We start from the raw sequence: 22,485 nt of genomic DNA on the forward strand, positions 1-22,485 counted from the left end.
TATATAAATATATGACTTACCTCAACCCCGTCCCTAAACCTAACCGTCACTGGGGTTAATGGCATTTATGACTGTTCCCTTACCATCCAAGGTAAAAAAAACATATGACTTACCTCAACCCCATCCCTAAACCTAACCGTCACTGGGGTTAATGGCATTTATGACTAGAGATTTGACTGCGTGTACAGACACGCGGAATGACGGGGACGTTAATGGCGTAGACATATACGCATACACGCGGATACACGTGGATAGCTCAAAATGCGTAGAGATAACACGCCACCTGACTCGAAAGTGGCGTATATGTTTACGCAAAAGTCATGATGTCATGTTGGATATTTACACAACTAACACATATCAAATCTGCCGCCTTTTCAAACAGTAACATATTTTCCACTGTCACAAACCTCAACTGTGCGCATGCGTCGGTGGAACCAGACCATAGGCCTAAATGTTTCCCAGCTTGACTGTTAAAAGCAGACGATTGGCTATCCAGCGGGAGGGGCAGGGCATGTGCATACAACCGCCATCTTTGGTGTTACGGGGTTTCGCTATATAGTTGTATTACGGATTGAGGAAGTGACATGTCTCTATATAAATAGTCTCTGGTATTGTGTAGCTGGCCGTGCTACCATGTTGCACAACATGGCGCTCGATGCTTTTTATTCAAAAGATTCTGAACATCATGGCAAATTTTGTCCGTTATAGGTAGCCCTGGCCATTTCGCCAGTCTCCAGCGCCATATGTTTACTGCATGATTCAATCTGGCTTCAGTATTTCAGTTTTTCCCATTCCCCATTATCTCATGGAACCAAGGTTACATCAGTGTCTGAGTACATTCTCTATTTTAATATGCTTTAAAATATAATTTACTTTCATCAGCCATTACTCCAGTCCTCACTGTCACATGATACATAAATCATTATATATATTTTATAGATATAGCATACATATGCTGCTACATATGCCTACATATTTAAATTTTTTGATAATGAAATGGAGCAGTCTGATCTAGTGATCTGCCTCATTGAAGTATTCATGTATAGATAACAGAAGAATGTGTCTGGCCTCTTAGCCGTGTTGTGGGGTAATATTCACGGGGCAGGGGTCAGGTCTGTAGACCAAACAGACATCTCTTTGTTATGTCTCATGACTGACAGGGAAGACGGCTGTATGATGGGGTGAGTTTGTAAGACAGACAAAGATGTGTGTCTGTACGGTGCTCAGACTCCAGGGGATTGGCTTACTGCTTAGAGACAGGCGGGCGCCCGCGGAGCACAATCCCACCCATGTGATTTCACAGGTTGGTGAGTTTGCTCATGGATAATCGCACCCTATAGTGTGGAGATTTGAGGATCATGTCTGTGGAATTGGTTTACGAAGCTTAACTATGGTTAGGAAATACACACCGTGCCCAGAGTTATTCAAGTACATCGGCTTATGTTTTTACCTCTCCAGATCACTTCCTTCCTTCCTTTCAGACAGGGTTCTCTCTCGACTTCCACCATGCATCTTTGGCGTCTTACAAGTGTTCCTTATAAACAGAAAACAGAGTGCATCTGTGCTTAAAACCTCTTTAAGTTGTGCTTTAGACCTTTTTTGACAAGACCTCTACGAAATCTATGGGTTTCCTTAATTGACGAAATGATACATAAACATTTGTTTTATTTGAATTATTTTTTTATTATTATTTTTTTTTTTACAAACAATGTAAACGTTTGAGTGTGGTATTAGTCAAGTCAATTCTATTAACTTTACAGTAAAAAATGCAGCTGTGTTTTCCAGAAAAAAACTTCCGTAAAAAAACATGGTGGTAAATAAAGATTGAAATTAAATTTGAAAACCACCTTGAAAAGTGGATGAGAGAAAACCACATAATGAATCAAAGTTCATCACAACCAATATATACAAAGTGCACGGTGTCATACACCAATACTGAACACATCATGGAAACATACGGCACGAAAATAATTCAATAAACTAATTAAACAACATAAGATGCATCATAATACCCCAATGTACAAACTGATAAGAAAAAAATAACGGTTATCAATAAAACAGTATCGGTTAGAGTTAGGGTTATATTTAACAGTAAAACATATAAAATTCCATGAAACATCACATTGGATCACTATTGCAAATTAGAATATATTATATATTACATTGACTCACCCAAATCTTAGCCATTAAAAAATTTATCCATAGACCATATCCAGTATGTACACAAAGTTAACTATAAAACTGCTTCAGAATGATATTTAGTGTAAAAAGTGATACAGGAATAAATTTCAATTAAATTGAAAAATGTCTCCCTCTGACGTAGAAATAGGCTATAGAAAAAAAAGTTTTTCTATGATGGGTAGGTTTAGGGGTTGGGTTGTGTAAGGGGATAACAATTATGTCTATGGAGAGTCCCCTCCAAGAGAACAAATCAGATGTGTGTGTGTGCATGTGTGTGTGTGTGGTCTCACCAGCAGGTTTTAGTGGACACCTTATATTCCAGCCTCAGGGAATCACGTGGAGAAGCACATTCTCAAAAGTTTCTGATTTATATCTCAGCTGTTTATTTTGTAGGCTGTAGTGTGATCGAAGGGTGTAGAAATCGTTAGTCAAGCCTGTCAAAGGGAGGATGTTATTTATTAAGGGAAATAATATTAACTTACCTCTTACTTACCTTTGGGCTTCTCTTCACCTGTCTATTTGTTTTCCTTTCACTCTTTCTCCTCTCACATCCGGCTCTCGTTCCCCTGCAGACTAATTACATGATTACTCAGTCATATCAATATTATGCTTATCTTTTGCATCAGACATTGTAGTCAGCCAACAGTTTTCCAGTAAGTTAAGCACGCCTGAAGAGAGATTGGTGAAATAGCGTGTCCTCATAAAGCTCTCTTTGTTTGATGAAGAAGAGGCTCCAGAAACCTGTCTTGAGAGGCGTCTTCACACATCTGTGTGTTCCTCTCTTTATATCAGGTGATATTGGGAGGTGAGGTGAGGTTCACCATTGTATAATGAGACATAATGTGAAACTATAACTGTGCTGCTACAGTAAAAACAAAATGAATCATGGGTCTTGTAACATGGGTCTTAAAAACATTTCACCGATAAAGCAAGAGATTTTACACAAAAACAAAAATGAATCAGTTGAATTGAGGAACCAATTAAGCAGATACAATAGGAAAAAAGGCAACCTATTTATTTTAAGATAATGTTGAGGAAAATTTTAATCTTACAGTAATTATTAGGGAGGATTACTAGGTGATTTAAGAAATTAGTTTTTGTTAGGAGTTAACTTGTAAGGAAGAACCTTGGAAGCCGGTCTGTGGGTGCAGCCTGTGTGTCACTCTCATGCACTGCGTTACTTCTGTGTGTCAGACTAAACCTTATTCTTGCAAGAATAAAATACTTCTCTTTTTATTAATTTGACTCTGAGTGTCTCTTACGCACAGTGATGATGTTTGAAAGGATTTTTGCTACAACAATAATTAGTTCAATTTTGCAGGTTTTATTTAGAGACACCGTAAGTACCCAGCATGCTTTGCATATGGCTGGAAATGGAGAGTATATATTGAAATTAAGTGTTATTTTGTGTGTTTTTTTTTTTTGAGTAAAGGGAATCATCTGTTAAAGGAATAGTTCACTTTAAAAAAAACTGTTGCTGATATTTTACTCACCCCATGTCATATCCATATCATTCTTTCTTCTGTTGAAAAGAAATTAAGGTTTTTGATGAAAACATTCCAGGATTTTTCTCCATATAATGACTTCAATGGGAACCAAACGGTTCAAGGTCCAAAAGACAGTTTCAGTGCAAACTGCAAATTGTTCAAAGGGCTTTAAACGATTTGAGACGATGAATAAGGGTGAATACGTTTTTTTAAGCTCAAATGGTCGCCTTGGTCTGTTCTGTGAAGCACGTTTGTGACTCTCCTGTTAGAAATAGTTTATCAAAATGAACAAATCTTTTTTCGTGTCATTTGGTTCATTCAGCGAACAAAATGAACGAGTTGACTCTGGAAAAGATTAGTTCATTTTGATGAACGAGTTTGAATATGAGAGTCACGAACACAGAACAGAGGAAGGCGACCATTTGAGCTTATAAAACTTAAACCTTGTTTTTTTTTTTTTTTAAATGAGTGATCGTTTCGCTTGATAAGACCCTAATTCATCGTCTGGAATCGTTTAAAGACCTTTGAAAAGTTTGCAGTTTGCACTAAAACTGTCTTTTGGACCTTGAACCGTTTGGTTCCCATTGAAGTCCATTATATGGTGAAAAATCCTGGAATGTTTTCCTTTGATGTTTCATGTTCAGTTATGTTTAACATTTAAAAGAGTTTCTATTATATTGATGTTCTGATCATTACCATTGTGCAGAAGAGTGGGGCTTATGGTTTATTTTGTGAATAACTGCTTATGTTTATACTGTTGCGTTTACTGCCTTACAATAAAAAAGCATATTTCACTCAAAATACTAAATCAATTTAATTTAGGGGATTTTACATGATTTATTTAGGTAGATTCCATGAAAGAAATCAAGAAAACAACTAAAAATATGTGTAATATTGTTATCATAATTTTTTTAAGTAGCACATAATTTTTTATTTACAGTGCTAGAGTCCCACTTAATATTAGGTGTGTTTTTAAATATATGTCAAAACAAATTAATAAGTAAATATTATAAATAAAATAATAACAATATAAATAATTTTTATAGGTACAATGCCCTTATTCTGTTGCATTGCAAACAGTATTATATGAGATACACAATAATAGGCTACACTAACTTTTTTGTACAAAATAAATTTAGTCAATACATCACATTTCCAAAAAGTGTTTTTGCCTTACCCTAATTCAGCCTAAGTGTAATTAGACCTGACAGGATGGTTGCGTTTTTGATGGGAAATGGGAAGTGCGTGTCTTGTCACCTTATCTGAAGCTCAAGCATGCTCGCATGAAGTGTGAGAACCACTGAGGATCATTCTCGTGTTACGCAGCACGTTTGAGCTTCAGCAAGAACCAGTGAAGTTAGCTCTCACACTTCAAGGAGGTTTGGCTGAGCTTCTGTTCATTGATCAATATTTATATGCGAGTAAAAGCCTAAATTATATCTGTTGATTGCGAATTTCTTCAGAGTTTCTTCAGAAATTTTGGACTAAACCGCTCAATTCATATGGATTAGTTTTACAATCTCTTTATGAACTTGCGTAGTCAATGGAGGAACATAAATCTCTCTGCTTGCTTTACCCAGATCGGCAACACTTTACTTGAAGGGGTGTGCATAAGACTATCATGACACCTTCATAATCATGACATAGGCCTATGACGTTTTATGCATGTTTGTGACAACTGTCATTAAGTGTCATTCGCTCAGTTATGACATTTTTAATGCAAATATGACATTGTTTGAAATGTCTTTGTTATGACATCTTGACATAAACCAATAAATCATAACCTGTCAGTGTCTTTGTCATGACAACTTGACATTACTAAAACAACACAACCTGTCATAAACATGACATAGCAGATTAATTATCAAATTTAAGAAACCACCTCACTTTATTGGTTAACATTACATTAAACTATCAGGTGGTTGGTTTTGACATTGCCTGCCATGAAGCCATTATAACTTTTAATGACAAATTCAATTATTACCACTGTATTTGAGGTCACGAAAAATATTCATGAAATAGTTATAATGTCTCATCCCAAGACGTCAGTTATATGATGTCTTTTGACCATACGTCAACGTCCGCCTTTTTAGGGTACCCTTTAACGTCGGTTAGATGACGTCATCAGATCCAAACCCTACCCAGACCTAAATCTACCCCTAAAACTAGCTGACATTAAAGGTAAAGCGTCAGTTATGACGGCCCGGGATCGTCAACTAACCGACGTTTAAGGGTAACCTAAAAAGGCGGATGTTGACGTATAAGTCAAAAGATGTCCCAAGACGTCAGTTATATAACGACTTGGGATGAGACTGTGTTACCTCATGACAGCCAATGTCAAAGACATGACAGTTTAACTTAATGTCAAGTTGTCATGACAAAAACACTGACAGGTTATGATGTTATGGTTTAAGTCAAGATGTCATAATAAAGACATCTTAAACAATGTCATATTTGCATTCAAAATGCCATTATTGAGTGAAAGACACTTAATGAACATGCATAACCCTACTTCATATTCATAACATATTTCATGTCATGGTTATGAAGGTGTCATGTCAGTCTTATGCACACCCCTTCAAATAAAGTGTTACCATATATATATATATATATATATATATATATATATACATAAATTCAATGATTTTAAAACTGGAAAGACAGACTGATTGTTCAGACGAGGGCATGTGAGGTCTGCTAAGATCGGTCATTCAGCGAGGTGAGATCTGGACTCAACTGGTTTCCTTAGTTCAAGGGCAACACTTTTCATCTAGCTCACTCAATTACCACAGCTTGTACAAATGTGAAAAACCACTTGTGTCTATTTGAAGTGGTGTAATCTGATGAACGTGATTTTTATTTCTAGCGTGCTGTGGTTGGATTCTCTCTCTCTCTGAATTTCCTTCTATCATCTCTTTTTATCTCTCCCCTCCTCAGCCATTTGAAAAAGGAGACCCACTTCATTACTGAGCTGAGGCTGTGATCACACTCTAGAGACCCTCAGACAGTGTGTGTGTGTGTGTGTGTGTGTGTGAATGAGAGGGGAGAAAGACGTGGAAAAACAAAGCACTGTACAATATTTTCACATTTCTTATATGGACGGCTAATCAGATATTTATCTGCATATTGTTGAATACACACATTAACCATTTCATAAAACATTACAGTTTTTTTTTCTAAATTGTATTTCTGCTTTAAATTCCCTGCATCGTTGAATAAATGTATAATATTAATTCACGAGACGAGGTTTAAGCACATGAACTCTCAAACTCCAGCTTTGTATTGTACAATACATAGGCTTTTATTTGTTCTATTATGAATCAAGAATATCAAAGTGCCGTACAAAATAAAATGATAAAAGAGTAGAAACATTAAATTAACATATTTTCACATATTTGTATAGGGATGTTGTTGTTAATTGAAAGCAAAAATAAGTAAATTTTTAAATCGCGTCGAAAACTAATAAATAAAGGATATTTTTACATACACATTTTGAATATATGAAAAGTTGGTAACACTTTACAATAGGTTTCATTTGTTAACACAAGTTGAAGCATTAAGTAACATGAACTAACTAACAATAAGCAATACAGTATTTATTAACCTTTGTTATGTTAATAAAAATGTCAGTTCCACTTCAAAGCGCATGTTAGACGCAATTTTTGTATCTTAAAAATGTATTAGTACATGTTGATAATAACATTAGCTAATTTTAATAAATGCTGTAGAAGTATTGTTCTTTGTTAGTTCATGTATTTGATAATGTTAACAAATGAAACCTTATTGTAATTATACCGATATGTTATCACCTGTCTGCAAATTTGAAATTGCAGATTCACAAAACAATTAATAAACAATTAATTGTCATAATAATAATAGTTTGTTACATTTATATAGCGCTCTTCTAAAGCGCTTTACATATGGAAGGGAGAATCTCCTCAACCACCACCAATGTCCAGCATCCACCTGGATGATGCGACGGCAGCCACACTGCGCCAGTCCACCACACACCAGCTTACTGGTGGAGAGGAGACAGTGATGAAGCCAATCCGTGTTTATAGGAGGCCATGATGGACAGAGGCCAATTGGCAAATTTGTGCAAGATGCCGTAGTCTTTTTCCGAAGGACATCCTGGGATTTTTAATGACTGCAGAGAGTCATGAACTCCTGTAGGCTTCTTCTTAGACAAAAATCTACAGTATTAAGATTATGTGAGTGACTGTAAATGCTGAACAACACGAAGACATCTTATGAAAAAGCACCGGACAGAATCATGCAGTTGATCTTTTCTTTTTGGTATCGCCTACATACAAACTGCCTTCTAAAGAAAACCCAGCAGACATTAAAAAGAGACATATGTGGAGCAATGCACTTCCTTTTTTTCAGAAGTGCATTGACTTTCAGATCGGCACGTTCAGTTGAGACGTCACGTGCATACAAATATTTGCGTAACTCGCTTTTGTGGTAACTAAACTGTAAACAACTGGATGTTACAAAAGAAAACTTGTTTGGCCACAAATATTTGGCCTCACATGAAATTAAATAATGGATAAAAAGATTGCACATGAGCTGCGTTTCTATTCTCTTCAAAAAGCTGGAAATGTTCAGTGCATGGAGTTGGCTGTGTTAAAATGAGGAAAATAACTGGGAATGTCTGAACATAGTCCTCCAATGTATTCAGAAGAAGGAGATGGTTTTCCAGGGAATAACTGTCCAGGAGGAGATGTTTTGGAGAGGTACGATTCCTCCTGCGACCAGGGTGACAGTCCCGCTGTGTGAGGCACCTGGTGAGAGTAAAAGTAACTGGACTGATTGGAAAGTAAATTGAAAGAGCGAGGAGCAGAGAGAGGCAGAGGCACGGAGGCAGATGTGGAGAAGGAGGAGGTGGAGGTCATCTGTTCACAGCCCATTCCATAATAAGCTGCCTCTTGGGCGGACGGGAGAAGCAATCTTTCCGCGGCGGGACCGACCGAGCTGAAGTGGCGCGAGCTCTGGGACAGAACCGAAGCTGCGTAGTTGTTGTGGTGAGCCGCGGAGCTCGGGTGACGATGCTGGAGAGTCACGAACGGCGGGACGGGCCAGTAAAACGAGCCTGCGAATGCCAGTCCTGCGGTGGCGGCGGAGGAGGAGAGACGTGCGCCTCTCTTCATGGCCAGCTTGGCTCGAGACGCGGCTGTAGACCGGCGCCGGAGTTTCCCAGTGGTTCCGCCGATGAATACGTCATCGCTGGACGGGTCCAGCATCCAGTAGTTGCCTTTTCCCGGGTCGTCGTAGTGGCGCGGGACCTTGACGAAGCACTTGTTGAGGCTCAGGTTGTGCCGGATGGAGTTCTGCCAACCCTGCCTGTTTTCTCGGTAGTACGGGAAGTTGCCCATAATGAACTCATAGATGCCGTTGAGGGTGAGCCGTCGCTCCGGGCTCTGGCGGATGGCCATCATGATAAGCGCGTTATAACTAAACGGAGGCTTATCGGGCTTGCTCTTCTTCTCCGGTGACTGTCCATCTGTTCCTTCACACGTTTGCTCTCCAACTCTCCCAGACTCCTTTTTATCCGGTCTGTTCGCTTCGTTCCGTTTTGGAATCTGCTGGTCTTGCCCGTCATTTGTCTGCTGGTGATGGGAGCGCGCGATGGGTGGCTTTGCGGCTCGAGAGCGCAGAGCTTCCGGTGCGGCGCTCGAGTCGCTCCTCGCGCGCTCGTGTCGGAGCAGTAAACTACTAATGCTGAAAGACGACTTGTGGAAAAAACTCACGGGGGATTTTAGTTCCTCCATGTTTAACAATACAAACACGCTCCTAAATGTGTCCAACAGGACTTAAAAGTTGCGAAAAAAACCTAGAAAGCGCACGGCCATTCTTCGGAAACGCTCGCGGAAAAACAAAAAGATCTGATAAGTTTCCGGCACAGCCAATCTCTCTGACTGATCAATGAACTCGAAGGCTCAATTATAACACTTCGAAAGCCGGTGAAACTCAAGCCTCTCACCTGAGACCGCCCTTCTGTTTACACATTCATCTGATTGAATGCCTGTCAGAAGCGAGGGAGGCAAAAAGACGTTATGCTAAGGAGTTCTGATATACGACAACACTTGGAGATGTGAGTAAACAAACAGCTTAGGATGGACATGAACCTAATCTCTGGAGGATGAACAAACAGAGGAGCGTGTCCTTCACGGACCGTGCAAAAAAATAAACATTTTAACGTAACTCAGTGCTTCGAAATTTGATAAAATATTCCCATTTGTCTGCTTCAAATTAACATTGTTTTGAAATATGCTCAAATATGCTCGTAAAATGCAAATTAATGTCAGGCCTACAAGTATAGGCCTGTTTACAATCTAATCGGAGTGAGTTGGACAACATTAGAAAAAAAATGAACGTTTTAAATTTTGCGCATGAACTAAATTAGGCCTATATGAAAGGCTAGATGTTAGCTATATATCAAATTAATCAAGACAAACTGCCTATTCATATGATACCGGTTCATACATTGGAATTTTTAGGTCAAACTTTATTTTAGGTGTCATTAACCAACACAGTAAAAATATAGCCTACTGATTGTGTTCATATTGTAGTTTAAGACGATGCGGTTACATTTTATTTTAATCTATCATTGTTACAGTGTAATTTCGTATATTAAAGTTATACATTACTGTGTAATTTTAGTTAGCAACAGGGTTAGGTTAGGATTATGGTTTGGTTTTTTCGTTGCATGTATGAATAATTTATTGTTATTACCATGGTAAGTACATGTAACATATTTAACGGACACAATAAAATAAAGTGTTACCAATGCTGCTATTGTAAAAACATGTAAGTGCATTGTAATGATAAATTTGAAAATTCGTATATTGTAGTTAAAGGCACTTAAATGATAAGCATTATAAGCAAAATGTTAAATTAGAGACATTTCTTCAAATTTAGTTTTTGTCCAAATTCCTTCATTTTTATAGAGAGCTTGCAATTTCAATGACCTTAGCAGTGTGATGGTCACCTCACCCTGTAGCTCATTTCTAATTGGTCAAACTGTTAGATGTTTAGTGGCATCGTGCAGACAATTCATTGTTCAGTTTAATTAGCTATACTTATACTAATAATAATTACATGCAGGTATTTTAAGTATAAGTAAAGTACAGTAACATGTATGTAAACAATAAGTGCATTGTATCAAATGATTGTTTAAGACAATTATTATATAATGCGACCAGGTTACAGTAGATAATACAAGTACTAAACAACAGATAAAGTAAAATAATCACATATTTGTCTAATCATTACCTAAAGTGCATATAAATTAGACAAGTATGGCAAACAGTAATAAAATCTATAAAAGTTTAAAAGACATTAAAAGTTCGCTTCTGCTTTTTGGCAAACATAAAAAAAATCCTTATCAATGAGCTCACAAGTACATCTCTTTTAGCCTTTACAAATGTATTTGCATATACATTGTTTATAGCCAGAGTTCTAAATTATTACACGTCACTGTACAGTCTATTTTAAGTATTTGTGTGTGTGTGTGCAGAGAAATGAAAACATATCATAATATAGCCTATAGTCTAGTCAAGAAAAAAAAATAATTATTGATCTGGAACATGGATCTTACTGGATAAACAGAATTTTCAAGTTTCATAGTCTATTTTCTTTTCAGGATCATGTTTGACGACTCTTATTTATGTACAGGTTCCGAACTGATTCTGAGACTTTCACAGGGGATTAATGCAACTTGTGCAGTCATCATTTGGTTTCGTAATTGGTCTCTTAGTTTTGGTAGCAGAGCATATAAATGTTCGCCCGGACACTCAGTCTTTGCCACGTCTCTATGTCCCACAAGCACAAAATTGGGGTGCACATGACCGTGAAGCACTCCAAAGTGCAGCAGTCTCAGCAGAGCGGACAGTGATGCAGAACTGGGCAATTCATCTACAGACAAATAGAAAATACAACATATCTTCTTTATGATGTGTGAACTTTGGTTCAGTGGCCTACTTCATTAATAAGAAACTCTTATGCATGTTGATTTCTCTTTCCATTTACAAAACCACTAATTATCACAATTGTGTAATAAATACTACAAAAGACAATAAATAAAAGATGAAAACTAATGTTATAGAGGTAGTCGTATGCTCACCATTGAAGTTACCCATGAAGGCGATGCCAACAGAATTTAAGTTGTGTTCCTTTGCATGGGCCCCTACAATCCCCCATCCCCGCCCTTCATACACCACCCCATCCCCAGAGATCAGAAAGCTGGAAGAACACAGAGTTGATGATTAATCTATAGACTAGAGGCTGTCCACTTATGCAGAATTTAAACTGAACAAAACATGCCTTTTTATAGAAAGATGAAGATATGTGTTTATTAAAAAAAAACGAGCCAGAAATGGCTTCATATATATATATATATATATATATATATATATATATATATATATATATATATATATATATATATCATTAATAGACAGAAATTCTGTATATATATATATATATATACACACACACACACACACACACACACACACACACACACACACACACACACAGAGAATTTCTGTCTAATAATGAGATTTTTTTCCCTTAAATACAATCACTGCTCAAATAAAAGGGAACATTCTCAGAACTTCCGTTCTGGCAAGGTTCTCTCATAGTTCTTTCAGTAACATTAAAATAACGTTTGTTTAAACTTAATAATGTTGGCATAAAAACCTTTTTTTCTGACACATTTTAGTTGGACGCAATCTAATGTTTTTTTTTTTTCAGAATGTTCAGAGAACATTCAAACGTTCCATAATGTTTGCAAAATATTTTAGTTGCACTTTATTTTATGGTAGACTACATGCACTTACAAGTAGACTACTTACAGTGTAATTACCCAAGAAAGCTGGGTAATATAGGCCTAATGTAAACTGGGTCACGGTTTGTTATTATTGCAATTACCAGTGGTGGAATGTAACGAAGTACAAATACTTCGTTACTTTACTTAAGTACATTTTTCACGTATCTTTACTTTACTTAAGTACAATAAATAGTGCATACTTTTTACTTTTACTTCGTTACATTTTGCAGCAATTATTATACTTTCTACTCCACTACATTTCTACAACTTCTGTTACATTTTCGTTACATTTTCTGATCAGTTTTTTCCCTGCCAAAACGTAATCTGACCATCCGTCCGTTGCACGTTTGTCTCACCAGTGACGTTTGGTTGCCATAGATACAGTATATCAACCCGGTCACACTAAATGCGTCTCGCACGCAGTGTGTTTATCTTGCAACTCATACGCGAAAATTTGTTTTTACGTGCATAGGAAACACACCGTGTGTAATATATGTTTGGTTTGGTTAGGATTATGGCAAGCCAAGAGGTTCAGAATTACACCATAAATTAATGGCGTTTACTGCTAAACATAGTTATTAACATATAGTAAGGATAAGCATGTGTATATTGCCTAATTGCAAGCTTGTTTCAGAAATGGTGACATTTTTTTCCATCATTATTGAACATCATTATAGGAGTAGGCTATTAGGTTGAATGAGTTAGAATTAATTAAATGTTTTATTAATCATTAGAAAATAGACATTAAGATAAAAAATTGTTATGCAAGTACTTTTACTTTTAATACTTAAAGTACATTTAAAATAAAGTACTTTTTACTTTTTACTTAAGTATGGTTGTCATTGTGTTACTTCTACTTTTACTAAAGTAAATATTTATCTGGGTATTTGTACTTTTACTTAAGTACTGAGATTCAGTACTTCCTCCACCACTGGCAATTACCTATAAGTAGCCTATGAAGCTGCATCATGGGGAACAGGACTGTAAAATAAAGTGCTACCCATTTTTTAATTCAGAAAATAAACGTGTTCATTATGGAAAACGTCCTACATTTTTCTTTTGTTTTGTTTTAGTTTAAATCGCATTTAAATGGTCTGACCGGACAAAAAGGAGTCACGTCACTGGAATTCCAAACAAAGTTTATACAAGCCTAGTTCAGCAAAACAATTAGAAATATTTGTGTTTCTTAGATACAAAATAAACGCGTGGTCAGAAGATAAATGTAGTGTTCTAACATCTTACTTATAACCGATGTCGTCGAAGCCCCTCTCCTGCATGTGCATGCGCTGGATGTGCGCGAGCTGAGAGACGCTGTCGCGCGGACGCGAGCAGAACAGGAGAGCCGTGTGGTGAACGATCACATTCTGTGCGGGACTCTTCATCGCTGTCCTGTCTCGAGGATCCACTGCATTCCAAGCACGACGACACACTACATCCGCTGCAAAACACCAGTGTGATCAGATCAAAATGCTAGAAATGACATAGGCTATGCGCGCGATCGCTTGTGGATGATTGCTCTCACGTCTCACCAGAGTTCATGTCCACGGTTTCTCCAGGTGTGAGTCCGTCCATATCAGCGACAAACTTTTCTTTCAAGAGCCGACGTATATAAGCTTCATGACTTGCAAACTGACAAGTTTATTTGCTTTGACTGACAGGGAGGGCCACACACACGTGTTGTTGATACTTCCGCGTACTTTCCTGTCTCGTGCAAAGATTCTTGCAATAATATTTGAAGAAGAAATTAGCCCATTGTGCACAAGCTTTTTATAGATCATGGAAATGCCACTGTGAATGAATGGTGATATTTTCCATTGCAAAAATAACAGAAGTGCATGGCATCTTGGCATGAAAAGAGGCAGTTAGGCTACACAACAATTACACAATCTCTGAACATGAGAACAAGTCAAACCTTGTGATTACTCATGACTTCATTACTGAGAGACCCCAAAAGTGTGAATTCCGTTGCATTAGATTTAAAGGGATAATTCATCCAAAATGTCATACAGCTTTTGCTAACCCTCATGCAATATTTTGCAATATGTATATTTGTATACTTCTTTGAAAATATACTTCATGTGGTAACATCTAAAATAACTGCTTTTGTTGAACTGAAATAAATTATTTAAGATTCAACTAACCTGAAAAAAACTATTCAGGAAACATAACTGTCAGTCAGTAGATATAATCCAGATTTCTCCATCAAGGCAAATTACTTTTTTTGTTTAATATGATGAAAGTCCTTTTCCACCTTGATGTACAGTAAATACACTCAAAAATTAATTCCTTAAATTAATTTAAGAATTTTTACCTTTGTTTTTGGTCAACACAATTTAGTTGCATTAGGTCAAATTAATTTAAAGCCTTAATCTTTATACACAATGCACATAATGAATAGAGTACTGATACTCTGGTATAGAACTTTGAGTGTCACTATTCCTCAGCACGACGGTAGCCACATAATTCATTATTAGAAACTCCTCTAAATGTCCAACACAACTTAACATTACACATTGACTACCAACATCTTTCCCATTCCTGAAAAAAAAAACATAACATAACACTTAATCCCCAAATTTACTCTCCCCATGCTTGCAGCATGCTGGGAAGTACAGAGCCACTGCCCAGTAGTGGAGGAGTGGTTTTGGAGTGAAGCGCACAGTTCACACTGCTCATGATCCACGTCTCAGTTTACAAAATAAAACAATACTCTTTGAAATCATAATTGCATTGCATTAATTAATTTACTTAAATCCTTCATGATTAACAATTATTCAGGCATTTGTAATATACAGAGCCATTGAAAAACATGCTTTTTTAAGTTTGTGTAGCCTGATCTGATTGTGTAGCTTGATCTTAACTTATGAGTAGCTTGTCAAACTAGTTTAAGAGCAGCTTTCCCAACAGTGGAAAGGAGGGTGGGATCTAATGCTTTCAAATCTAGCTTGCTTGTGAAACATGCCACTCTGAAATACTGAGAAGACCAATCATCAGCAGCTTGTGTGTAAAAGTACTCTAAAAACACAGCTCAACTATGAAAGGAGTTCACTTTTTATAAAAAAAAAAAAAAACTTTTGCTGATAATTTACTCACCCCCTTGTGTCATTGAAGATGTCCATGTCTTTCTTTCTTCTTTTGAAAAGAAATTAAGGTTTTTGATGAAAACATTCCAGGATTTTCTCCATATAATGGACTTCATTGGGAACCAAACGGTTCAAGGTCCAAACGAGAGTTTCGGTGTTGCTTCAAAGGGCTTTAAATGACACCAGACGATGAATAAGGGTCTTTTGAACAATTTAGATTTTATTCAGTTTATTTCTACTCTTTTAACCACCATGGAATAGACGGTCTGTCTCTGTTATCAAAATCTCTGACGTTTAAAGGGGAGCTATTATGCTTTTCCACTTTTTCAACTTTAGTTAGTGTGTAATGTTGCTATTTGAGCATTAAAAAAATGTGCAAGGTCACAAGGTCAGTCTACTCCAAAGGGAGATATCTTTAACAAAATCCCCTTTTCGGCAATTACTGTACAACGAACGGCTCATTTTGACTACAACGCGATTTTTCCGGATCATAATGTTACTCATTTAAAATAATACCCACCCACGGAATACGCAAAAAAGGGGACGAGGCCTGGTCGAGCTGCATTAGAGTTGTGATCGATTACTGTTTGTAATGTCTTAGTTTTCCGACAAATATCACGATTAAATGGATTATCAATGGCGATTATCAACGTATAAGAAAATTACAAAAAACATATCACTCAAATGTCCTGTGAAATCCATGCTATCCAAGTCTGTGCATGAAATCTCATTCGTTAACATAGTCAGGGTCTGAATCTGGCTCGAAATGGTTTGAAATGGATGCCATCATTAATATATCTAGAGCAGAACCCAAAAACAAAATCAAGACTTTGTAAAAGGGCATAATAGGATCCCTATAAATTTAGTACTTAAAAAAAAAAAAAAAACTCTAAAAGTTTTTGTAACCTTTTATTACAAACCTTCAAAAAATACAGTGTGAAATATTAAAATGAGAAACTATAAAGATCCTTGAGGGAAAAAAGTCTCGGACTTCGGTCTCGCGGTCAGAGGGAAAATTTAAAATTAAACACTAGTTTATTCACAAATGTATCAGTGACCTACAATTGGGTCACTGACCAGATATGTCCACTCCACATCATATGTCCCCTAACCTGAGAAATAACATGTAGGAATGGAGCAATAGTGAGACATCTTTTGACATTCATGGCTTTATCCTTCTCATTCAGTCCATCTGTGGCCGCAGTGTGGGGCAGTGCAGACATAGTAAAGCCTCATGGCATCCTGCATTCAGAAAATCAAAACATACCTCTTAAGTTTCAGTTTTCACTTGGTATTATTTGATATCGCTGTAATTAAAATTAACAGAAGAATTCATATTACGTATAGTCCGTTTAAAATCACCAAAATATAAGCATTTTTAAACTTAGCCACGTGGATTCAATGTATAATGTGCATGAAAGATTACCTCAGCCTTCATGCTGTGAGACTGGAAGAACACCGCCTCCTTGTGGCCACACCTAAAAAAAACAGAATAGTTAAAATGGCCATCATAACATTTGATTGATGTACATCTACATTAAGAAACATATTCATCACTCACTTTGGGCATGGGTGGTCCTCCGTCCGAGGCAGTGTTGGATCTTGGGCCACGTCTGCGATAATCTGAGTGAGTTCACTTGCAGAAAAGCGGGACGAGATAAGGTTAAGGCGTCTAGAAAAATATCTTCAGCCGATAAACATTATAAAACAACTGAGTTAATCAGTGTGATAGGTGGAGAATTTTTGCTTTGGATAGGCTAATATATTTAAGTATATGTTATTTTTAATATATCCACATTAGCTGTGAAGTCTCTGTGCCCCCCTAAGCATTACTAATATGCTCCTGTGTGACCTGAAAAATGCATGTTATTTTTCTGTACAAGAACAATCGGGCTTCTCCATACTGTAATATTGTATCTGTCTTGTGTCCAGTTGTAAGTATTATTACAGACTGACTTTGTAATATGTGTATATGTTTATATAATTAGTATCCGTGTGGAAACATTGTATCTACACTGATGCCAAGTATTGATATTTTCAGGGAGTGTATTTGGAGTTGTGAGTATTGTGCATAGGTTTACCCTCAGAGCTGCACTTATAATGCAGTAAATAATAATAATAATAATAATTTGAAATCTTTTTTTCTGGCTGTAATATAAAAAAAAACGCATTTCTCTCTCTCTGGTGTGCAGTAAACTGTACAGGAAGCATGTTCTCGCATATTTCTGAACACACAACTCGGCCCACGTTAATTCAACATGAAAATGCAGGCTGGCTGCGCCTGCGATGCAACTAAACTTTCACTCGCGATTAGAATCAAAGCTATATAATGCCAATTCTTCCCTGCCAGCACACTCGTTCAATACAACATGACTGATAATAAAGACAGCAGCAGCAGTCATGTGTCTAATGCTATGAGAGAGTGAAGAAGGTTACTTAAAGGGATACTCAACTTATATATTTCTTACTATGGAAGTCAATGGGACCAGAAACTGTCTGGTTAGTGATATTCTTCTAAATATCAGAAAATCAGCTGAATGGATCAAAATTTGTAAAACTGTTTAACTCTGAGGGAATTGTAAAATGAGCCTATTTAAAAAAAAAAGCGGAGTATCCCTTTAAAGCAACCTGGGAGATCACCTGTTACACATGGTCGATGATACTGGCCGTCCTAACCGTCTTACTTTTTTGTGTAGGCTATTTCACAACGAAAATTGTTCACAACTCCATAGCGCCAAGTTATACGCTAATAGCTAATTTATAAATTATCATAACAATATAAATATGATTTAGAAGAATTACATTCCATAACTGCATTCTGTCACCTATGACTTGTTCATTAGGGTGCTAGTAAGGTCATTGCTCTTAAAAACTGCTTAAAATAACAGTTTTTTATTTTTTTTATTTCTATTAAAACTATTGAAGGGAGGGGACCAAAGAAGATGGATATTGAAGATGTCAAATTGACAGACAGAACTTTATCTTATTAAATAAAAATTATCTGAATGAAGTCGTTTGGTGGCTTACGTATTGTGTACTAATATTGATTGGATGGTTTGCTATTGCTGTGATTCATGTGAGTGACAGGTTGTCCCGCCCTCATGCCAGTAAACACATCTCAGAGAAGAGAAGTTTCTTTTGATTGGAGATAAGGGCATATGAATTTACAACAACAAAAAAATATACGCACAAATAAATAATTTATAATAAATACAGCAATGAATATTCCATTAAAAAAACTGTCAATGCCAATTCTCTGGTAGTGCCGATTCTCTCTGACCAACCATATGAGGAACCACTAAACGTGCCGATGGCTCCTTGCGTAAGATGCCATGTCACTTGTTAATAATACTGATGTCAATACATTTCGCAACTTCTCTGTAAAAAACACAACAACATAGCAAGACACTTACTCGACCTCATGGGTGATTTTGTTCACATAGATGCAGCTGTTGTCGGCTTCCTGTTGATAGTCACAGTTTCTGCACTGAAAACATACATGAACACACACAAGTAAGGGACTGTCGAAGCATTAACCTTTTTGAACACTAACGTTACCCCCATGTTAAACCTCTTAGCTTATACTGTTAACACCATCAGCCTCTTAGCACGTATTCTCAAATGTTAGCTTAATGCATTACAAATGATTAAACGTTAGTTATATCACATTTGTATTTAAATCAAAATGTAAACATGTCTGAGCCAATCGACGTAAAACAAACTAATGTATTAAACAACACTCTACCTTGGATTAAAGGTCTAACGTTATTCACGTAACAAAATAACTTACCGCATAGAGCAGAATGCGGTTTTCTTTATCCTCTTTAGGATACAACATGTTATTACTATGAAGAGAGAGAGAGAGATTCACAGATTAGAACCGCTATTGCCATCAAAACAAATACGCACATCAGATCAGCAACATGCGTAAACTCATCTAAACTCACCACTCCTGACAGAACCTGATGCCCACAAAACCAGGTTCATAATTGCCACCTTCCAAATCCATGATAAATTTACTGTAGCTCTGTATTAAAGTGTGGAGAGGTAAAAATGAGGACAAATCCTTCTCCACTCCGTAGAAATGAATGGAAATAGTTTGTGCGCATGCGTGACCTTCTTCTTCTTTTTTTGGCGGTTGACAAACAGCTTTTAGGTGCATTACCGCCACCTTCTGAATAGGAGTGTGGATATGAATTCAACATAGCTACACTCTATGGAATAAACCTGTTGTTTTTAAGTAATAAACATCGTTCCCCAGAATTTCTTTGCAATATATCTTAACATAATATATCATAACATTCAGTTTTATTTTTACCTCCACTAACTGTTCTGTAAGTGTTTGTCTTTTCTGATTGTATTTTGGACAATGTTCTATAATGTCTATAGTTCCTCCTTGGTTCCCAAACTCACGGTTACCATCAGCATGTTTCCAATAATAACTAATATGCTGTTCAATCCTGTATGTCCATATCCTGCTTGCTTCTGCTTGTATTTCAATCCAGGGGGAGGAGTTGGATCCAGATCCAACCCCACCCCTAATCCTACCCATCTCCACCCCCTGATCCCTAACCCCACCCCTAATCCTACCCATCCCACCCACCCAGACAGGCCAGTCTAAGTATTTCACAGTATTTTATGAGTATTTTACTGGGATTTTCACGCACAACCATTTCTAGGGTTTACAAAGAATGGTGTAAAAAGGGAAAAACATCCAGTATGCGGCAGTCCCGTGGGCAAAAATGCCTTGTTGATGCTAGAGGTCAGAGGAGAACAGGCCGACTGATTCAAGCCGAAAGAAGAGCAACTTTGACTGAAATAACCACTCGTTACAACCGAGGTATGCAGCAAAGCATTTGATGAAGCCACAACACACACAACCTTGAGGCGGATGGGCTACAACAGCAGAAGACCCCACCGGGTACCACTCATCTCCACTACAAATAGGAAAGAGAGGCTACAATTTGCAAAGAGCTCACCAAAATTGGACAGTTGAAGATTGGAAAAATGTTGCCTGGTCTGATGAGTCTCGATTTCTGTTGAGACATTCAGATGGTAGAGTCTGAATTTGGCGTAAACAGAATGAGAACATGGATCCATTATGCCTTGTTACCACTGTGCAGACTGGTGGTGGTGGTGTAATAGTGTGGGGGATGTTTTCTTGGCACACTTTAGACTCCCTCAGTGCCAATTGGCCATCGTTTAAATGCCATGGCCTACCTGAGCATTGCTTCTGACCATGTCCATCCCTTTATGGCCACCATGTACCCATCCTCTGATGTCTACTTCCAGCAGGATAATGCACCATGCCACAAAGCTCAAATCATTTCAAATTGGTTTCTTGAACATGTCAATGAGTTCATTGTACTAAAATGGCCACCACAGTCACCAGATCTCAACCCAATAGAGCATCTTTGGGATGTGGTGGAACGGGAGCTTCGTGCCCTGGATGTGCATCCCACAAATCTCCATCAACTGCAAGATGCTATCAATATGGGCCAACATTTCTAAAGAATGCTTTCAGCACCTTGTTGAATCAATGCCATGTATAATTAAGGCAGTTCTGAAGGTGAAAGGGGATCAAACACAGTATTAGTATGGTGTTCCTAATAATCCTTTAGATGAGTGTATTTTGCTGCGTGAATAAATCACAGCGACTCCTTGTGGCTGCGGACAAAACAATGATTTATCAGGGGAGACAAGTAGGGGAGACTGTATTTTCTGTGTTTAATTCATTCTGATGTGTTTTATCTTTCTGAATAAATATTGATATTATTTGTTTTGATATAGGCGCCTAAAACTTAAAGATGTCATACATGAATATAAATCTTACAGTTTATAACTTATACAACTTTGACTGACAGATAAAAATACTAGGCTACTAGCCTACTTCTCTCTCATTTTTCATGGAAACACAATAAATGTTTATCTGTTTCTGCATAATTCTGTCACAGGACAAAAACTTGTTCAGATATACAGTTCTGAATTAGTTAAAATATTTTGCTAAAATCAAATTTGCAATTTAGAAAAACCTATTTTTTTTTTTTTTCAGAAAAAAATCAAGTATAGGCCTAATCCCAGTAAGGTCCATTGGCTTACAATATATTGATAACTGATCATTGTGGTGGTGACAAAAAGATCTGAAATATGATAGGTGGTTTATTACAAGACGATTTGATTAGCATTTTGATTGGCGTTTTATTATTTTACACCATTATATTTTGGAGCCATACAATCAGTCATTCCTTATTAAATGTAAGCTAGATAAAACAAATTATACATTAAGCAGTCAAAGTTCATGTTTGGATTCTCTTTATTTTGTGAGGTAATAGAACCAAAAGTAAAACAGGCGAAATGAATACAACAGTGCAGTATCATTCTTGGCCATAGGGTGGAGACAAAACCAAATTTACCAGAAAAAATATCTACGAGTCTGCTCTGCTCGGGCAGACACGCACAAAACCACACAAATAAATGCTAAACACTTTTTTCCCCACATTATTCTGTAAAATATAAACATTGCATTAATTAGGCTGTTACGAAAAAAAAAAAAAAAAAAGAAGGACTTTTTGTCAGCAAAGATTTGAAAGGAGAAGGAAACGGAAGAAGCACTAAAGAAAAACAAACACCCTTATGCTATTTCGAGCTCCCAATGGGCTCTATGCACGGCGTTATTTCCGGTGAAGGATTAAGGATGCTCGATAACTTCCGCCGATCATAGAGTCCAATGCAATACCGAGAATTTATATTGAATTTTATACTCCATGGTTATACTAATGAAACGTTAGTCACAAAAACAGATAAAACAGACACCCCTCGTTGTGTTTATGCTTCTTTTTAAAATTATATTAAATAAACATAACTATATATAAAATTACATCTAAACGTATGTAGGCTACGT

The 22,485-nt window shown here is 37.0% G+C and overlaps 3 protein-coding genes across 3 annotated transcripts; all 3 read right to left on the reverse strand.

Annotated features, from left to right (window-relative positions):
• Window positions 1–8,189: 8,189 nt before the first annotated feature.
• foxg1c (forkhead box G1c) lies at window positions 8,190–9,564 on the reverse strand. The gene has a single exon (XM_039663953.2). The coding sequence runs from the start codon at window positions 9,437–9,439 to the stop codon at window positions 8,273–8,275; it is 1,167 nt and encodes a 388-aa protein (XP_039519887.2). The 5' UTR covers window positions 9,440–9,564; the 3' UTR covers window positions 8,190–8,272.
• A 1,513-nt stretch (window positions 9,565–11,077) lies between these two features.
• pglyrp5 (peptidoglycan recognition protein 5) lies at window positions 11,078–14,216 on the reverse strand. Its single transcript, XM_039663954.2, has 4 exons — window positions 14,031–14,216; window positions 13,744–13,939; window positions 11,794–11,912; window positions 11,078–11,585 (listed from the first exon to the last, which is right to left on the reverse strand). Exons 1-4 carry the CDS (start codon window positions 14,071–14,073, stop codon window positions 11,332–11,334), a joined length of 612 nt encoding a protein of 203 aa, XP_039519888.2. The 5' UTR covers window positions 14,074–14,216; the 3' UTR covers window positions 11,078–11,331.
• Window positions 14,217–16,478: 2,262 nt separating this feature from the next.
• Window positions 16,479–19,693, reverse strand: polr2i (RNA polymerase II subunit I). The gene is made up of 6 exons (XM_039663859.2): window positions 19,532–19,693; window positions 19,375–19,429; window positions 18,998–19,071; window positions 17,146–17,220; window positions 17,011–17,062; window positions 16,479–16,826 (listed from the first exon to the last, which is right to left on the reverse strand). Exons 1-6 carry the CDS (start codon window positions 19,591–19,593, stop codon window positions 16,764–16,766), a joined length of 381 nt encoding a protein of 126 aa, XP_039519793.1. The 5' UTR covers window positions 19,594–19,693; the 3' UTR covers window positions 16,479–16,763.
• Between the last annotated feature and the right edge of the window lie 2,792 nt (window positions 19,694–22,485).

This window comes from Pimephales promelas, chromosome 10 (genome assembly GCF_988280905.1).
Source record: "Pimephales promelas chromosome 10, fPimPro1.hap1.1, whole genome shotgun sequence".
NCBI lineage: Eukaryota > Metazoa > Chordata > Actinopteri > Cypriniformes > Leuciscidae > Pimephales > Pimephales promelas.

Bases quoted from the DNA above. Each gene is read 5' to 3' on its own strand.
- foxg1c (XM_039663953.2), bottom strand. From the start codon at position 9,439: ATGGAGGAACTAAAATCCCCCGTGAGTTTTTTCCACAAGTCGTCTTTC.
- pglyrp5 (XM_039663954.2), bottom strand. From the start codon at position 14,073: ATGGACGGACTCACACCTGGAGAAACCGTGGACATGAACTCTG. The intron at 13,940-14,030 runs GTGAGACGTGAG...GGTGTTTTGCAG, and splicing joins AACCGTGGACATGAACTCTG to CGGATGTAGTGTGTCGTCGT. The intron at 11,586-11,793 runs GTGAGCATACGA...ATTTGTCTGTAG, and splicing joins CTTCATGGGTAACTTCAATG to ATGAATTGCCCAGTTCTGCA.
- polr2i (XM_039663859.2), bottom strand. From the start codon at position 19,593: ATGGATTTGGAAGGTGGCAATTATGAACCTGGTTTTGTGGGCATCAGG. The intron at 17,063-17,145 runs GTGAGTGATGAA...TGTTTTTTTTAG, and splicing joins GAGGACCACCCATGCCCAAA to GTGTGGCCACAAGGAGGCGG. The intron at 16,827-17,010 runs GTAATCTTTCAT...TTCTGAATGCAG, and splicing joins CTCACAGCATGAAGGCTGAG to GATGCCATGAGGCTTTACTA.